Here is an 18,263-nt window from a genome sequence, read left to right as displayed (position 1 = left end):
ATGCTATTGCTACATCTATCCATCCACCCGTCCGTCCGTCCGTCCGTCCATCTATAGTTGGGATGGCGCAGTGGTTAGAGTGCAGCACTGCAGGCTGCTTCAGCTAACTGCTGGCTGTAGTTCAGCAGTTCAAATCTCACCACCGGCTCCAGGTTGACTCAGCCTTCCCTCCTTCTGAGGTGGGTCAAATGAGGACCCAGATTGTTGGAGGCAATAAAGCTGATTCTGTAAACCCCTAAGTCTAAATGCTATTGCTATTCCACTCCCCTATCCATCCTTCTTCCATCCCTCCTTCCCTCTCTCTCTCTCCATGCACCCACCCTCCATCCATCCCTCATCTGGCATTTACCGTTTCCACAACGTGAATGGCCTCACTGCAGATGTTAGCCACAAGGACAGTGTTGCAGTTCCCACCTAGGAAACAAGAAAAAAAGAGACGGGGGGCTCAGCCGGAGGTAACTGGGGAAACTTTCAGCGACTTCCAGCGACATGGAGGGAGCCACCACAGAGAAGGCCCTTCTTCCTCGGCAAGAGGGGTGACTCATAAGATCCTGCTTTCCCATTCTGACGGCTCTGGTGGAAGTGACTGGGGAAACGCAATCCTTCAAATTAACAGGAAAGGAGCCACCATGGAGAAGGCCCTTCTTCTGAATCCCACCAGATATCTCCTTCCTGCCTGCTCGGGTAGGGTAAGGGTAAAACTGGAGAAAGAGGGTCTTCCAGAGCAGAGGTATCCAACTTTATGATGATGATGTGTGGACTTCCATTCCCGGAATTCCTCAAAACAGCATGGCTGGCTGACGAATTCTGGGAGTTGAAATCCACAGGTTGGCAGAGTGGACAAGGTTGGAGACTTCTGTTCCCCACAACCTTTTCTCTACCCCAAGCAGGGCTTTGCAGGTGAAAACCAGCATCGTAAGCTGAAGCAAAAAAGGCATCTCCTGCAGGAGACGGAGGCCTGTGTTCAAATCTAGACTCTAGGCACAAAACCACGCAGGCCTCTGAATTCTGAGCCAATTGAATCCCTGGATGCTTTTCAAGGGCGGCAGCCGCATGTAGAGTGCGCGGCAGTGCAGGCAGCCTTCCTTTGACGCAGGACTGCAGTTAAGGCCCAAACTTCCTGTGGCTGAGAGAGGTAACTGGCTTCCATTGGCTGCCGATCAGTTTCCGGTCACAATTCAAAGTGTTGGTCATGACCTTTAAAGCCCAACATGGCTTTGGATCAGACTACCTCCGGAACCGCCTGCTACCGCACGAATCCCAGCGACTGATAAGGTCTCACAGAGTTGGCCTTCTCCAGGCCCCGTCGACTAAACAATGTCGTTTGGCGGGCCCCAGGGGAAGAGCCTTCTCTGTGGCGGCCCCGGCCATCTGGAATCAATTCCCCCCAGAGATTAGAACGGCCCCCACCAAATTACTCAAGACCCACCTTTATCGCCAGGCATGGGGGAGTTGAGATATTCCTTCCCCTAGGCCATTACAAGTTATGCATTGTATGTTTGTGTGTATGTTTGGTTTTTATAATAAGGGTTTTTAGTTGTTTTATTAATTGGATTGTTACATGCTGTTTTTATCATTGTTGTTAGCCGCCCCGAGTCTACGGAGAGGGGCGGCATACAAATCCAATAAATTATTATTATTAATTAATTAATTATTATTATTATTAACTGCAAGGTTGGTTTTTGACCCCCCGTTTTGTGACTTTCCTGCTGAAGTTCTTAAGAGAACCCCTGCAGTTGTTAAGTCAGTCAGATGGTCGTTAAATGAATCTGGGTTTTCCCCACTGACTTTTGCTTGTTAGAAGGTCGCAAAAGGGGATCACGAGATCCTGGGACACCGTAAACCGTCGTAAATATGGATCAGTAGCCAAGCCTCTGAAATTAGATCATGGGTCACGGGTGTGTACATATAAAAATTTTTTTTTTAACTCCATATACATACATATATCAATGTATATACCTTAAAAACATATCTATATACATAATTATAGCTGATTTAATTTATTTTCATATCAACACCTGTATCATATTAATAGGTTATCAGTCTGTGTTCACGTTTCTCTTTCTCTCTCCCCTCCTATTCTCTCCATCCTTCCTTCCTCTCTCCACTCTGCCTCTGCCTTTCTCCAACTACTTCCTGTCTTTCCCACTTAACCTTCTCTTGAGTGAATTCGGTTCTAAATAAATTTCATGTTAATCAAACTATATTACTAAATAAATATATTCTTTTGGTGTCTCTTCTCTTACAGTATTTTTATAATATTTAAGAACATAAGAAGAGCCATGCTGAATCAGGCCAAAGCCCATCGAGTCCAGCATTCTGTGTCCCCCAATGGTCCCCCAATTGTCCATGGGGATCTTGAGCAGAAAGAGAAGGCAAGACCCTCCCTTTCCCTGGACCCCCAACCAATGAGACCCAAGGGAACCCTGCCTGCCTCAACCAACATAGAGGCGGCCCTTGGACATCCCTTTCAATAACCACCTATAATACACTTGGCATCCATGAATCCATGAAAAAATATTTTATAATGTTAAACATTATCCTTTAGTTGTGGGCATGCACTTTAAAATATTACCATTTCCTTACATTCTAGATTAAGGAAAATGGGGTTGTTTTGCTTAATGCTGCTGTGATTTTAAAGACACAGATCTCAGAGGAGAACCACCTGCAAACATTTGTGCCTTTAGCTTTGTTAAGATCACTGGAAAGGATGGTGGGAGCTTCTCAGGGGCTGGGCTGCTTTTTTATCCCTACCCAAGGAATCCTTCAAAGTGTAGGTCAGCTTGCTCTGCCGGAAGGGGACGTGGTCCCGGCTGCAGTCCGACAAGGCGATGACCACCTGCTCCAGGAACGACAGGGATTTGTTGATGTAAGTTGCTTCCTTCAGCCCCAAACTGTCCGACTGTTCAAAAAGAAAAATTATTATTATTATTATTAAATTATTATTTATTAGATTCATATGCCACCCTTCTCCTCATGGGACGGCTATTATGGTCAATACGTCTGAAGGAGTGCAGCTGGTCCTCGGCTTACAACAGTTAATTTAGTGACTGTTCCACGTTACAATGGCACTGAAAGAAGTTAATGACCATTGCAACATTTCCCGGGGTCACGTGATCAAAGTTCGTAGGCTGGGCATCCGACTCACTTTTATGACCAGTTGCAGAGATCCCCTTCTGACCAGCAAAGTCAATGGGGAAGCCGGATTCATTTAACGACCCTGTCGCTAACTCAACAACGGCAGTGATTCACTTAACCCAGGGGTAGGCAAAGTTGGCTCCTGTATGAGTTGTGGACTTCAACTCCCAGAATTCCTGAGCCAATCATGCTAGCTCAGGAATTCTGGGAGTTGAAGTCCACAACTCATAGAAGAGCCAACTTGGCCTACCCCTGACTTAACCAATGGTGGTAAGGCAAGGTCGTCAAATGGCGCAAACCTCACTTAGCGACCGTCTTGGAAACTTTGGTCTTTCAGCCGAGGACTGCCCGCTGCCCCTGGTTTAAAAGCCACTTTGGTGCACTCAGAAAAGTGACTTTTAATTGTCTTACTTTGCTCTTCGACAGCCTCTCCGAGCCCGCGAGATCAACCAGATTAATTTTAGACGTGACGTATCTGGCATCAGAAAGGATTCTTGAATGACACTGAAGCGAGAGATCAAATATTGACAGAGCATGTTAAAAAAACAACAACGATGATGCTTTGAATCCACAGGCTGCTGAGTTTTTACCAGCCGGGAGGTTATTAAGTTGGCAGGTTTCAGGGCTACTGACCTCCATGTAAATGGTGAAGATGCAGTGAGACCTGGAGGAATGCTTGTTGAGGGCATGCTGACCCACAGATCTGTTGGTGTCGCCCTAAAAGAGATAGGGAGCAACAGAGGCAGCAAGAAGAGTCATTTATTCAGGGTCGCTTTGAAAGTGGAATTAAAAAGAATTCACTATTGAATAGCCCTGAAGTGCATATACCATATTTTTCAGACTATAAGAAGCACCAAGATTTTGGTCTGGAGGCTGTTGGGATCTGGATGGGTGTCAACAGACTCAAACTCAACCCGGATAAGACGGAGTGGCGGTGGGTTCTGCCTCCCAAGGACAATTCCATCTGTCCGTCCATCACCCTAGGGGGGAATTACTGACCCCCTCAGACAGGGGCCACAACTTGGGCGTCCTCCTTGATCTACAGCTCACATTAGAAAAACATCTTTCAGCTGTGGCGAGGGGACGTTTGCCCAGGTTCGCCTGGTGCACCAGTTGTGGCCCTATCTGGACCGGGAGTCACTGCTCACCGTAACTCACACCCTCATCACCTTGAGGCTCGACTACTGTAATGCTCTCTACATGGGGCTACCTTTGAAAAATGTTCAGAAACTTCAGACTATCTCCGGGACCGCCTTCTGCCGCACGAATCCCAGCGACCAGTTAGGTCCCACAGAGTGGGTCTTCTCCGGGTCCCATCAACTAAACAATGTCGCTTGGCAGGACCCATGGAAAGAGCCTTCTCTGTGGTGGCCCCGGCCCTCTGGAACCAACTCCCCCAGAGATTAGAATTGCCCCCACCCTCCTTGCCTTTCGTAAGTTTCTCAAAACCCACCTCTGCCGCCAGGCATGGGGGAACTGAGATACTCTTTCCCCCTAGGCCTTTACAATTGTATGCATGGTATGTCTGTATGTATGTTTGGTTTTACAATAAGGGTTTTTAACTCTTTTATTGGATTGTCATATGCTGTTTTACTACTGTTGTTAGCCGCCCCAGTCTACGGAGAGGGGCGGCATACAAATCCAATCCAATCCAATCAAGATTTCAAGGTGCTATGTAAGAAAAAAAGAGTTTTTGCCCTCCTCCAGCTCCCAGGAGCACTTTGCAAACCTCCCAAACCCCTCTGTGCACCTGTTTTTGCATGGAGCAGGGATTCAGGAGGCCAAAATACGGCGTGTAAGACCAGTGAAGGGCTGCAAAGATTTTTACTACCACACTTTGGACGTGGCTTATTTTGTGGGTGCAGCTTGCCGGCCATGTGATCAAGTGACATATATATGTGACATATATATATATATATATGTGTGTATATATATATATATATATATGTGTGTGTGTGTGTGTATGTGTGTGTGTATATATATATATATATATATATATATATATATATATATATATATATACACATACACACACACATTGTTCCCTCTTTTTTCGCGGGGAATGCGTTCCGAGACCGCCCGCGAAAGTCGAATTTCCGCGAAGTAGAGATGCGGAAGTAAATACACCATTTTTGGCTATGGACAGTATCATAAGCCTTCCCTTAACACTTTAAACCCTTAAATTACCATTTCCCATTCCCTTAACAATCATTTACTCACCATTATTACTTATTGAATAAGACACAATGATCCTGATATTTACAAACATAATTATTTATTAACAATAATTATTATTTTTTGTTATTTATTTGCAAAAATTATTAGTTTGGCAATGACGTATGATGTCATTGGGGAGGAAAAACCGTGGTATAGAAGAAAACCCACAAAGTATTTTTTAATTAATATTTTTTGAAAAACCGTGGTATAGACTATTCAAAAGTTTGAACCCACGAAAATCGAGGGAACACTGTATATACCGTAAATAAAGAACAGCCACAGGAACTGGACTTGGAATTAATGACCGGGAGAGAGATGACATGATTTTTCTACCGATTCTGCATACCTGACCGTACCCGTAGGAGCCCATCACTGTGTAAGACACACCAACATTTCACCCTCTCTTAGGATAAGGGGGAAAGTATGTCTTATACTTCAAAAAATATGGTAAATGCAGTAAAGGTAGCCCTTGACTAATGGCAATTTAATGAAGGCTAGATGGGAAAAAAGCAAGTGACGGCTGGTCTGCACGGCTTAACGATTGCTGCAATGTCCCCAGAATCAGGTGATCAAAAAATCAAGCCCTTGGCAACCGTGAATTTAATAAACCAATAACAATAATAAATGAAGAGCGCAGGTCCCCTTACCTCAAACAAGAAATTTAAGGCGATTTCTTCGTTAGGAGCAGGATGGATGGAGAGGCCTTTGATGGAAACCCCCAGGGAGTTCTCCACGATGGACAACGGGAGGTCACTCTCAGAGCCGAGAGGCAGGGACGGGAGGAGATCCGAGATGACCTCATTGTAAATCTCCAGGTAAGAAATCCGGACGGTGATAAACTGGCTGTTGTGCTCTTCTAGGGACTTGAACACCTGGAGGGGAAGGGGGGCTCATTCGGATTATATCTACCTACATCCCTATCCTGCCTTTATTCTTTGGTTAATTTCAAGGTAGGGAAGACGCCTAATACTCCTTCCTCCTCCCATTCACAACAACAACAACAACAACCTTGCAAGGTGGGTTGAGAGAGAGGGAGGGATTCGCCCAAAGTCTGTTTTTTGTGCCTAAGGGGAAACTAGAATTCACCATCTCCTGGGATTGGCCCAAAGTCCCCCACGTTGCTTTTATTTCATTTATTGTATTTATTTTTATTTTTATTTTATTTTATTGTTTTGTCAAGTACATATTGGTGGTGTACACTGATATAACAATGTTTATATACATGACACTAGTAAGAGAGAAACACTAGAACAAGGGACAGAAGGCGCTTATGCACGTCCCTCATTTTTGTGCAAATGCAAAAGTATAAATGTATTATTCCTAAGTGGCTAATAAAATATTTTGCTAAAGAAAACCATTCAGATGCATAAATAGCTAGTTCAAATATTTTAGTCTCCCTGTTAAAATAATTTCTTTGAATACGTCCTGCACAATTTGGGCAGATCCTGATCGCACCAGTTGGTTAAAAATAACTGAAGCCATGTGAAATTTTGTCTACAGAGGTAAAAAAGAAATAAAAAACCTTTTAAAGTTTAAATGAGGTTCAATTTAAGCATCTCATGATGATACGGAACCCTTAAAATGGTGGATTTGACTGTTGTCATCAGAGGAAGGGTGGGAGCTTATTGAATTATTAATTTAATTTCTATTCACAGCTACAAGTTGCCTGGAGTCACTGAGTTGGGGGAGCCATAAACATTTTCTTTCTTTTAAAAAAAATTTATTTATTAGTTATTTACATATTTAAAAAACAAAACAATCAATATAGTCAAATACAAACACTGGTAAAGCAGGAAGGGGGGAAAAAGAAGAAGAAAGAAGAAAAAAATGAAGAGATAAAAGATAAAAGGATAAAAGAGGAAGAAAAGAAAGGAGAGAGAAGAAAAAAAGAGTGGGAGAGAAAAAAGTCAACTCATCTGTTGACTATCATTATTACACAACCTTTAAGTAGCATTATATATCTTTATTTTACTCTTTGTTATTAGCTAAAGAGAAATATTTTGATTCTGGTAACTATTTTTCCATTTTATACAAGTAGAGCATGAATTTAGCAGCAACCAGCTGTTTTTCTAATCAATTCTTATTGATAGGATTGTAAGATTACATATCAATGTTTACATTTAATGTTTCTTATGAATTGCGGGTAGTATATACATGAACTTTATGTTTTTAGAATGGAACCTCATTTATTTTTATTTTATTTATTTATTTGTCAAACAATTATAGGGTGGTAATTTGTACAAATAAAACATTAGATAAGTAATGATAAAAAGTAACAAAAGAAGACAATAGGACAGGGACGGTAGGCACAATGGTGCGCTTATGCACGCCCCTTACAGGTCTCTTAGAAAGGGGGAGAGGTCAATTGTAGATAGTCTAAGGTTAAAGGTTTTGGGGTCAGGAGTAGAAGCCACAGAATCAGATGCAGTCTGTTTTGAAGCGGTTGACATTTAGTTTAAATCGATTTCGTGCTCTGCGTTGTTGCGGTTGAAGGTGAAGTAGTCGTTAACAGGTAGGACATTTTGGTATATGATTTTATGAACCATAATTAAGTCGGAACGGAGACGACGGAGTTGTGCGTTGTCTAAACCAAGAATTTCAAGTCTGGCGGAGTAAGGTATTTCATTGTGAGAAGAGAAGGACTCTTCTTGTGAAATATTTGTCAATTGTGTTGATGTCAGATATGCAATGTGGGTTCTATACAGGCGAGCTGTATTCTAGGATTGGTCTGACAAATGTTTTGTAAGCTCTTGTTGGCAGCTCAAAATTACCAGAGAAGAAGCTGCGAAGGATTAGGTTAACACCTCTTAAAGCCTTTTGGGCAATGTTGTTGCAGTGGGCTCTAGGATTTAGGTCATTGGATATGAGTACTCCAAGGTCTTTGACAGATTGAGGGTTATCAATAAGTTAAATTCCTCCAAGTTTATATTTAGTATTCTGGTTCTTTTTACCAATGTGTAAGACAGAGCATTTAGTGGTGGAGATTTGAAGTTGCCAGGTTTTAGACCATTCTGCTACGTGGTCAAGGATACGTGGTGGGGATACGGAACCTGTCAAATGGTGGATTTGACTGTTGTCATCAGAGGAGGGGTGGGAGCTTATTGAATTATTAATTTAACTTCTATTCACAGTTACAAATTGCCTGGAGTCATTGAGTTGGGGGAGCCATGCAGATTGTCTTTCATTTGTTCATGCATTCATTGGTTGGTTGGTTCACTCACACACTCACTCACTCATCCATAAACATACAAATAAAGAAATAATTATCAGTCACCTGCTGGATAGCCCGAGGGATGATCCCCCTGTGCTTGTAGTTTCCGGTGGCCCCCGTCATGGTGAAGGTCTTGCCGGCTCCGGTTTGCCCGTAGCACATAATGGTCCCTAGGGGATGGTTCAGAGGTCAACAGAGAACAATTCTGGCCTTTTCCTAGAGGTGGCAAACTCCATTCCGAATAAGAGAGCTGGGAGGGAATTTGGAAAGCCTCTCGTCTGAGGGCATATCAAACTCGATTTTATTCAGTTATTTATTTTTATTTGTTTTGTCAAGTATGTATCGGTGGTATACAAAGATATAACAATGTTTATATGCATGGTACTACCGTGTTTCCCCGAAAATAAGGCACTGTCTTATATTAATTTTTGCTCCAAAAGTTGTGCTACGTCTTATTTTCGTGGGGTGCCTTATATTTCTCAAATAAGACAAATTCACAGGCAGAAAAGCTGACACCCCCAAAGAAAGTGTACCGTACGGTACACTGATTACGGTACGGTACCTGTCATTATGGCACCCACCCACACAAACGACTGCACTTATATGGTACAACAGTATACTCCCGCTATTGCAGCTTCCGGCCACCAGAGGAGCTACAGTCTATGCAGATGATTTTATAGGCTATGCTTGGGTCGTTAAGATGACGTAGTTCTAAGCTTTCTAAACCTAGGATTGTAAGTCTAGTTGCGTAGGGTACTCTGTTGCGAGTGGAGGAGTGGAGGGCTCTTCTAGTAAAGTATCTCTGGACATTTTCTAGAGAGTTTATGTCCGAAATGCGGTGTGGGTTCCAGACAGATGAGCTACGGAGAGGGGTGGCATACAAATTTAAATAATAATAATAATAATAATAATAATAATAATAATAATAATAATAATAAGTCTGGTGAAAGTTTTGTATGCTCTGGTTAGTAGTGTGAGATTACCAGAGCAGAAGCTACATAGGGCCACATCTAAGCTATATTTGACCGGGGGGGCGGGGGAGGCAGCTGGACGTCATTCGTGTTAGGGCGCACATGGTAGCCCAACTGCTGCCAATTAAAATGGGCTCCCAAGCTCTCTTTCGGTTGCGATGGCCTCCTGCCACACTCTGCCAGTGAAATGGAGCTGGGCAGGGCTCCACGCAGTCCTCCCGAGCTCCATTTTCACTGGCAGAGGCACCTCGAGGCAGGTTCTTCGCTGTTTCCAGGGCGGCTCCGCGGGCCAGATCTAAGCACCCAGTGGACCAGATCCAGCCTCAAGCCTTGAGTTTTGACAACCCTGCTCTAGTACAGCCCCCTGCTCAAACAGGAGACCCCTTATCCCTTTTCAAACAAACTGGTTGTCCAGTTTTCAAGAAAATCATGAAGTACCCACCACCTCTGCAGGGAAGCCGTTCCTCTGATTTTTCCCACTGTCTTGAAATTTTCTCCTGAATTCTAGGTTAAGATACAGAATGTATATTGCATACCGAACAAATCTGTATCAGTGCCGATACAATCCTGCGGTGTTATTATTGTAAGCCGCCCAGAGTCCAATCTGGAATTGGGCAGTGTGGAAGTGGCACAAATAAATGAATGAATAAGAACAGACACAGGAACTGGACTTGGAATGAAGTTTAGTTAAAAGAAGGACTGGGATTGTGTGTGACATGGTAGCAGTCTTCCAATATTTCAGGGGTTCCTACAAAGGTGAGGGAGAAGTCAGTCTATTCTCCAAAGCACCTGAGGGCGGGACAAGAAGCAATGGATGGAAATTAATCAAGGAGAGAAACAACCTGGAACTAGAACAATTAATCAGTGGAACAGTTGCCTCCAGAAGTTGTGAATGCTCCAACACTGGAACTTTTCAAGAATATAGCAATAGCATTTAGACATATATACCGTTTCATGCTTTTACAGCCCTCTCTAAGTGGTTTACAGAATCAGCCTCTTGCCCCCAAGAATCTGGGTCCTCATTTTACCCACCTCGGAAGGACAGATGGCTGAGTGAACCTTGAGCCGGTGGTGAGATTCGAACTGCTGAACTACAGCTAGCTGTTAGCTGAAGGAGCCTGCAAATGTTGCACTCTAACCACTGTGCCACCCCGAAGGACAGTCAGTTGCTTGACTGTCCTTTGTTATTCTGTTAATAGCCATCATTCAGTGGTTTACCATTATAGCCATTCAGGGCCTGTGAGACGAGCTCTTTGGCGACCGTATCATAAACGATGTCTTGCGATGCGTTGTGGAGAATGCCGTCCATCTTAAATGACCAGTCGGTCAGCTTGTTGTTGACGATGCCTTTGGAACGATCCCGCTCGATGTGAATCTCGATCGTCTGGAAAGGGAAGTTGGGCAAGTTCCATTTTTAAGGCGCGTCAATTTCACCAATGAAAAAGGGACTGAGAGGAGACACTTTTAGGTTAATACCAATAGCAACTGCTCTCTAAATGGTTTACAGCAGGGGTAGGCAAAGTTGGTTCTTCTATGACATGTGGGCCTGAACTCCCAGAATTCCTGAGCTAGCATGATCGGTTCAGGAATTCTGGGAGTTGAAGTCCACAAGTCATAGAAGTCCACAAGTCTGTGGGTTTTGTCTCCCAAGGACAATTCCATCTGTCTGTCCATCATCCTGGGGGGGGGGAATCACTAACCCCCTCAGAGAGGGTCCGCAACTTGGGCGTCCTCCTCGATCCACAGCTCACATTAAAGAAACATCTTTCAGCTGTGGTGAGGGGGGCGTTTGCCCAGGGTGGCCTGGTGCACCAATTGCGGCCCTACCTGGACCGGGAGTCACTGCTCACAGTCACTCATGCCCTCATCACCTCGAGGCTCGACTACTGTAATGCTCTCTACATGGGGCTACCTTTGAAAAGTGTTCGGAAACTTCAGATCATGCAGAATGCAGCTGCGAGAGCTACCATGGGCTTTCCTAAATACGCCCATGTCACACCAACACTCCGCAGTCTGCATTGGTTGCCGATCAATTTCTGGTCACAATTCAAAGTGTTGGTTATGACCTATAAAGCCCTTCATGGCACCGGACCAGAATATCTCCGGGACTGCCTTCTGCCGCACGAATCCCAGCGACCAGTTAGGTCTCACAGAGTTGGCCTTCTCCGGGTCCCGTCAACTAAACAATGTCGTTTGGCGGGACCCAGGGGAAGAGCCTTCTCTGTGGCGGCCCCGACCCTTTGTAACCAACTCCCCCCAGATATCAGAGTTGCCCCCACCCTCCTAGCTCTTCGTAAGCTCCTTAAAATCCACCTCTGTCGTCAGGCATGGGGGAATTGACACTTTCTCTCCCCCTAGGTTTATAAAATTTATGCATGGTATGCTAGTATGTATGATTGGTTTCTAAATTGGGGTTTTAAATTAACTTAAATATTAGATTTGTTTACATTGTATTATTATTGCTGTGAGCCACCCCGAGTCTGCGGAGAGGGGCGGCATACAAATCTGATTAATAAATAAATAAATAAAATAAGGTCATTGCTCTCCTATATCTCCTATTCCTTTCTTCTATTCCTATATCTCTTCTTCTATTCTTTCATTGATATGTTCTATTACTATATCTTCTTTTCTATTCTTTCTTAGATATATTTTACTATGAGTATCTCCTCTATAACCTTCATCATGTATTTTACTACGTGTATATAGGTATACTGTATACCCACTAAAACCCTCATTGTGTATTGGACAAAATAAATAAATAAATAAATAAGAGCCAACTTTGCCTACCTCTGGTTTACACAATCAGCCTCTTGCCCCCAACAATCTGGGTCCTCATTTTACCCACTTTGGAAGGCTGAGTCAACTTTGAACCGGTGGTGAGATTTGAACTGCTGAACTATAGCTGGCAGTTAGCTAAAGTAGCCTGCAGTGCTGCACTCTAACCACTCCGCCACCAAGGCTCAATCCTTTTTTACCTTGTTGTCGGCTCCAAATCTGATGACGTCCTGAGGAAATTCAGCTGTGGGCTTGATCCGTGCGAAGGCCCTCACTTTCTTCATATTGGTGCATATGGCCATGAGGTCTGGGGAAGAGAAACACAGGTGGTCCTCCACTGACAACAGTTTGCTCAGTCGCCACTTGAAGTGACAATGGCGCTGACAAAGTGACTTGTGACCAATGCAGCATTCAGATACTTGGCAATTGGTTCGTATATATAGAATTCTTTATTGGCTAAGTGTGATTGGACACACAAGGAATTTGTCTTTGGTGCAGATGCTTCCAGTGTATATAAAAGAAAATATACCTTATTTTTCAGGGTATAAGATGCACCTTTTTCCTCCCTAAAAGAAGCTGAAGTCAGGTACATCTTATGCTCTGAATGCAGCTTTTTCGAAGTTTTTACCCCCAGCCCTAGCTAGGTGCTAAGGATCTTCCCAGCTCTTATCTTGCAGGTTCTTTCATTGTTACTCTCTGCGAAGAATGTTTTCCAAGCTCTAAGTGTCTGCAGTTTTTTTCATTGCCCTAACCAGCTGCTAATGAAGCTCCCAGCTCTTACTGCCTTGCAAGCTCTTTCACTGTTACTCTCTGTAAAGAATGTTTTCCAAGCCTTAAGTCTTTGCAGTTTTTTTTCATTGCTCTACTTGCTCAGAATTTTTCTTTCCAGCCGTAACCAGGTTCTAACAATGGTCCCAGCTCTTACCGGCTTGCAAGCTCTTTCATTGTTACTCTCTCCAAATAAAGTTTTTTTAAAGCCCTAACCCAGGGGTAAAATAATGTGCAGGCTAAGGACGCTAGCCAGGTGAATACCTGGTAAGCAGATGCTTTTCCCTATTTTTCTCCCCAAAAACTAAGGCGTGTCTTATACTCTGACGCATCCTATAATCTGAACAGTACGGCATTATGCCATGATGGTGAACCTATGACACGTGTGCCAGAAGTGGCAAGCAGAGCCAGCTCTCCAGGGATGTGAGCCGTTGCACGTTGCTCTTCCAGCTGGTCTTCACACACTCAGGAGTACCGGAAACCGGAAGAGCCACTGCCTGCTATGCGTACATGTGCCGGGAACATGATCTTCCGGTTTCCAGTGTGCGCATTCATACTGGCCAGCTGGTCTTTGTGTGCATGTGTGTGCTAGAAACCGGAAGAGCAGCCATCCTATGCATGCGTATGCGCCAATACTGCCATAGTGAATGGATGGATACAGAGAGAAATAGTAAGACATCAGATAGAGTAAGATGGATGGATAGATAAAGAGACAGGCAGGCAGGGAGACAGAATGACAGTCACAATGTCCCAGGGTCACGTGATCCCCTGACAAGCAAAGTCAACGGGGAAGCCAGATTCATCGAACAAATTGCATTACTGACTTAGCAACTGCAGGGATTTCACTTAAATTCATGGGACAAAATTCACTCAACAAATGTTTCACTTAGCAACAAAAATTTTGGGGCTCAATTGTGGCCGTGAGTCAAGGACTATCTGTAAAGCCTGAATTCCTCTAACTGCAAAATATCAGAAGGTTCGTTTCTTTTCTTTATAAAATTTATATGCCGCCTATCTTATCTCAAAATAATTCTAGGCGAATTACAATTATATTGGTTTTAAAAATGAAGAGGGGTAGTCCTTGATGTATGGTCCTAATTGAATCCAAAATTTCTGTTGCTAAACAAGTGAGTTTTGACCCATTTCAGGATCTTTCTTGCTGCAGTTGTTAAGTGAATTGCTGCAGCAATTAACAATGAAAATATCGGGCTAAATTGTGGATGTAAGCTGAGGACTGTCTGTATTAATTAGGTGGGAAATTAATATTTTTATTTATTCAGTAGTATAAGTTATAAGTTACTCAACCTTAAATGATGCCCTGTAAGTCTTGTAATGTTGAATTTTATGTAGTCTAGCCTCTCTTTTAACTTTTATATTAAGTTTTTATGTTTTTAACATTTTAACTGTACACTGCCCAAAGTTCTCTTGTGAGGGAGTTGGGCAGTTTCTAAATGTAATAGATATAGATGAATAACAGACAGATACTAATGACAGATAGATATGAATTATATAATCAGAAAGATGTGATAGATCAAGAATATAGATAAGTGGAATAAATCGGATAATAGATGTGAGATGATAGATCGGTGATGGCAAACCTTTTTTGGCTCAGATGCCAAAAGGGTGTGTATGCACATGATAGCGTCCATGTGTGCCCATACACATAATGCAATGCCCTCTCCTGTGCACACCACACCTGCACTGCCTCCTGTGTATACCTCTGAACTTCTAGTAGGCCTCTGAACGTCCGGTAGGCCTCTGAACTTCTAGTAGGCCTCTGAACTTCTAGTAGGCCTCTGAACTTCCAGTAGGCCTCTGAACTTCCAATAGGCCTCTGAACTTCCAGTAGGCCTCTGAACTTCCAGTAGGCCTCTGAACCTCCAATAGGCCTCTGAACCTCCAATAGGCCTCTGAACCTCCGGTAGGCCTTTGAACCTCCAATAGGCCTCTGAACCTCCAATAGGCCTCTGAACCTCCAATAGGCCTCTGAACCTCCAATAGGCCTCTGAACTTCCGGTAGGCCTTTGAACCTCCAATAGGCCTCTGAACTTCCGGTAGGCCTCTGAACTTCCAATAGGCCTCTGAACATCCAGTAGGCCTCTGAACCTCCAATAGGCCTCTGAACCTCCGGTAGGCCTCTGAACTTCCAGTAGGCCTCTGAACCTCCAATAGGCCTCTGAACATCCAGTAGGCCTCTGAACCTCCAATAGGCCTCTGAACCTCCGGTAGGCCTCTGAACTTCCAGTAGGCCTCTGAACCTCCAATAGGCCTCTGAACCTCCGGTAGGCTTCTGAACTTCCAGTAGGCCTCTGAACCTCCAATAGGCCTCTGAACTTCCGGTAGGCCCGTTGGGCCATTTTTTGCCATCCCCGGAGTTCAGGCGGCTTTCCTGAAGCCTGGGGAAGAGTGAAAATGGTTGAAAAGAAGCCCAAAAATCAGCTGACTAGTGCGCTGGAACTGACACACGGCAGCACCCGATGTGCTGTCAGATACGGCTCTGCGTGCCACATATGGCACCTGTGCCATAGGTTCTCCCTCACTGTGATAGATCAATAAGACAAATAGAAATAATAGAAATAGGTAAAAGATAATGACAGATACAAAAGGTAAAACGTGCAATAAACAGATAGATCATTAAGACATAATATAAACCATTGAGATAGGAAAGATAGATACAATAGGGGCAGGTGTTAATGATAGATCAACCAATAAGACAGAATATTGTTAATTAATAAACTTTATTTATTTATTTAATTTGTATCACTCATCTCCTTTAGGAGAAACAATAGATCCGAAAGATAGATTCGATAGATAACAGATAGAAAGATGTGAAAGGTACATGCAATAGGTGGAGTGATGGAGAAAATAGATGTGAAATAAATAAATATGGGCAGATGACAATCAATACAACAGAATATAGACAACTAATAAAGATAGTTAAATGTTTGATAAATGGGTAGGTAGGTAGGTACAAGAGATAGATAGATAGATAGATAGATAGATAGATAGATAGATAGATAGATAGATAGATAGATAGATAGATAGATAGATAGATGTTTATGTTGTTTATGTTTATTTAGATTTGTATGCCGCCCCTCTCCGCAGACTCGGGGCGGCTCACAACAAAGTGCAAAAGACAATTTACAACAAATCTAAATTTCTACTAAAAGCATTTAAAAAACCCAATTTCTAAACACACATACATACATACATACCATTCATAAATTGTATATGCCCGGGGGAGATGTCTCAGTTCCCCCATGCCTGACGACACAGGTGGGTCTTAAGAAGCTTGCGAAAGGCAAGGAGAGTAGGGGCAGTTCTAATCTCCGGGGGGGAGTTGTTTCCAGAGGGTCGGGGCCACCACAGAGAAGGCTCTTCCCCTGGGGCCCGCCAACCGACATTGTTTAGTTGAGAAACTAAAGAGAAAGGACATATGATTGGATGGAATGGATGGATGAGATATATTAGGTAGGTAAATAAATAGGTAGATAGATAAATTGTGTGTGTGTCTGTTAGTATATGGGGTTCTTTTAAATCTTTAAATATTTTAAAGCTATCTGAATTATTTATGATTTGTCATATCTTGTTGTGAGCCGCCCCGAGTCTTCGGAGAGGGGCGGCATACAAATCTAAATAATAAATAAATAATAAATAAATAAATAAATAAATAAATAAGACAGATAGATGGATGAATGGATAGATAGATAAATAGACAGAGAGACAGAGAGACAGACAGATAGGAGAAAGGACATACAGTTGGATGGAATGAATGGATGAGATATATTAGGTAGATAGGTAGGCAGGCAGATGATAGATACAGATATATAGCTATATAGCTATATAGATAGGTAGGTAGGTAGGTAGATTGATAGATAATATAGATGATATATCTCCGAGACTGCCTTCTGCCGCATGAATCCCTGTGACCTGTTAGGTCCTACAGAGTTGGCCTTCTCCGGGTCCTGTCGACTAAACAGTGTCATCTGGCGGGACCCAGGGGAAGAGCCTTCTCTGTAGTGGCCCCGACCCTCTGGAGCCAGCTCCCTCAGAGATTAGGATTGCCCCCACCCTCCTTGCCTTTCACAAACTTCTTAAAACCCACCTCTGTCGTCAGGCATGGAGGAATTGAGACATCTCCCCCAGGCTTATATAGTGTTATGTATGGTATGCTTGTGTTGTATGTTTTTTAAAATAATGGGTTTTTAGATATTTTTTAAATATTAGATTTGTTTATTGTATACTGTTTTATTGTGAGCCACCCCGAGTCTGCAGAGAGGGGTGGCATACAAATCTAATAAATAAATAAAAAAAAAATACATAGGGTTAGATAGATAGATAGATACATACATACATACATACAGATATATAGATATGTAGCTATATAGCCATTAGGATGGAATGGATGGATAAAATAGATTAGATAAGTATGTAGGTAATAGATGGATGTGAAAACAAATAGATAGATACAGATATATAGCTATATAGCTATATAGCTGTACAGTATAGCTAGATAGCTAGATAGATTGATATACTGTACTGTATAATATAGATGATAGATAGATAGATAGATACAGATATGGATAGAGAGATAGATAATAGACAGATAATATAGATATAGATGATAATGATAGATATAGATTAATAAAAATAGGGATGGATGGACAGTCTCTGGGCTGCTTACAATTAAAAGCCCCCCCCCCCCCCCAATTAAAAGATAAAAGATAAGAGCAGGGCTGCCAGAAAGAAAGACAGAAAGACACCCCCCCGGGGAGGGGCAGTAGAGGCTCTCAGAGAGGAGAGGAAAGGCAGAACCACAGAAATCCTTTCCGAAGCCAAAGAAGAGACGAAGCCAAGCAAGGCCACTCTTCCTTCCTCCTCCTCCCAAAACGACCCCAGACTCATTTGGGGGACCCGGAGAAGGCGGGTGGCGGGGCGGAGGGTCCCTTTGCCCCCTACCCTGGCTCGGGGGCTTCCCGTCGACAGTCGCCATCCGCCGTCGCGACCTAGCGGGGCCCGCTCTCAGGCGGCGGCGGAGGGAGCGGCCAAGGAAGGCCCGCTGTCATCTTCTCGGGGAAGGGAGAGAAAAAAGCGGCCTCAGGACCGGCTCTGCAGGAAGGGAAGAGCAACAGCGCATGCACGAGGCACGCCGTCGCCCTAGCGACGGCTTCTTCCGGAAGCTC

General features: G+C 43.4%; 1 protein-coding gene across 4 annotated transcripts in view; it reads right to left on the bottom strand.

Moving 5' to 3' along the window:
• Positions 1 to 18,171, bottom strand: part of KIF9 (kinesin family member 9) — a 58,698-nt gene extending 40,527 nt beyond the window's left edge. Inside the window, exons 1-9 of one of the 4 annotated variants that reach the window (XR_011556923.1) lie at positions 18,040 to 18,147; positions 12,513 to 12,619; positions 10,756 to 10,921; positions 8,630 to 8,736; positions 6,003 to 6,227; positions 3,772 to 3,855; positions 3,550 to 3,642; positions 2,755 to 2,902; positions 350 to 414 (exon numbers count right to left, since the gene is read on the bottom strand). Coding sequence is in view for 3 of the 4 variants with exons in the window: in XM_070729237.1 (XP_070585338.1) it covers positions 350 to 414; positions 2,755 to 2,902; positions 3,550 to 3,642; positions 3,772 to 3,855; positions 6,003 to 6,227; positions 8,630 to 8,736; positions 10,756 to 10,921; positions 12,513 to 12,619; positions 18,040 to 18,073 (1,029 nt within the window). In the remaining variant the exon portion in view is untranslated. Of the gene's footprint in view, positions 1 to 349; positions 415 to 2,754; positions 2,903 to 3,549; positions 3,643 to 3,771; positions 3,856 to 6,002; positions 6,228 to 8,629; positions 8,737 to 10,755; positions 10,922 to 12,512; positions 12,620 to 13,454; positions 13,495 to 16,295; positions 16,312 to 18,039 lie in introns of those variants that run through there. The other 3 variants (XM_070729237.1, XM_070729238.1, XM_070729239.1) reach the window with 3 other exon arrangements.
• Between the last annotated feature and the right edge of the window lie 92 nt (positions 18,172 to 18,263).

This window comes from Erythrolamprus reginae, chromosome Z (genome assembly GCF_031021105.1).
Source record: "Erythrolamprus reginae isolate rEryReg1 chromosome Z, rEryReg1.hap1, whole genome shotgun sequence".
NCBI classification, from domain to species: domain Eukaryota; kingdom Metazoa; phylum Chordata; class Lepidosauria; order Squamata; family Dipsadidae; genus Erythrolamprus; species Erythrolamprus reginae.
The sequence above is the reverse complement of the archived record's forward strand: the minus strand, read 5'-3'. Positions and strand labels throughout refer to the sequence as shown.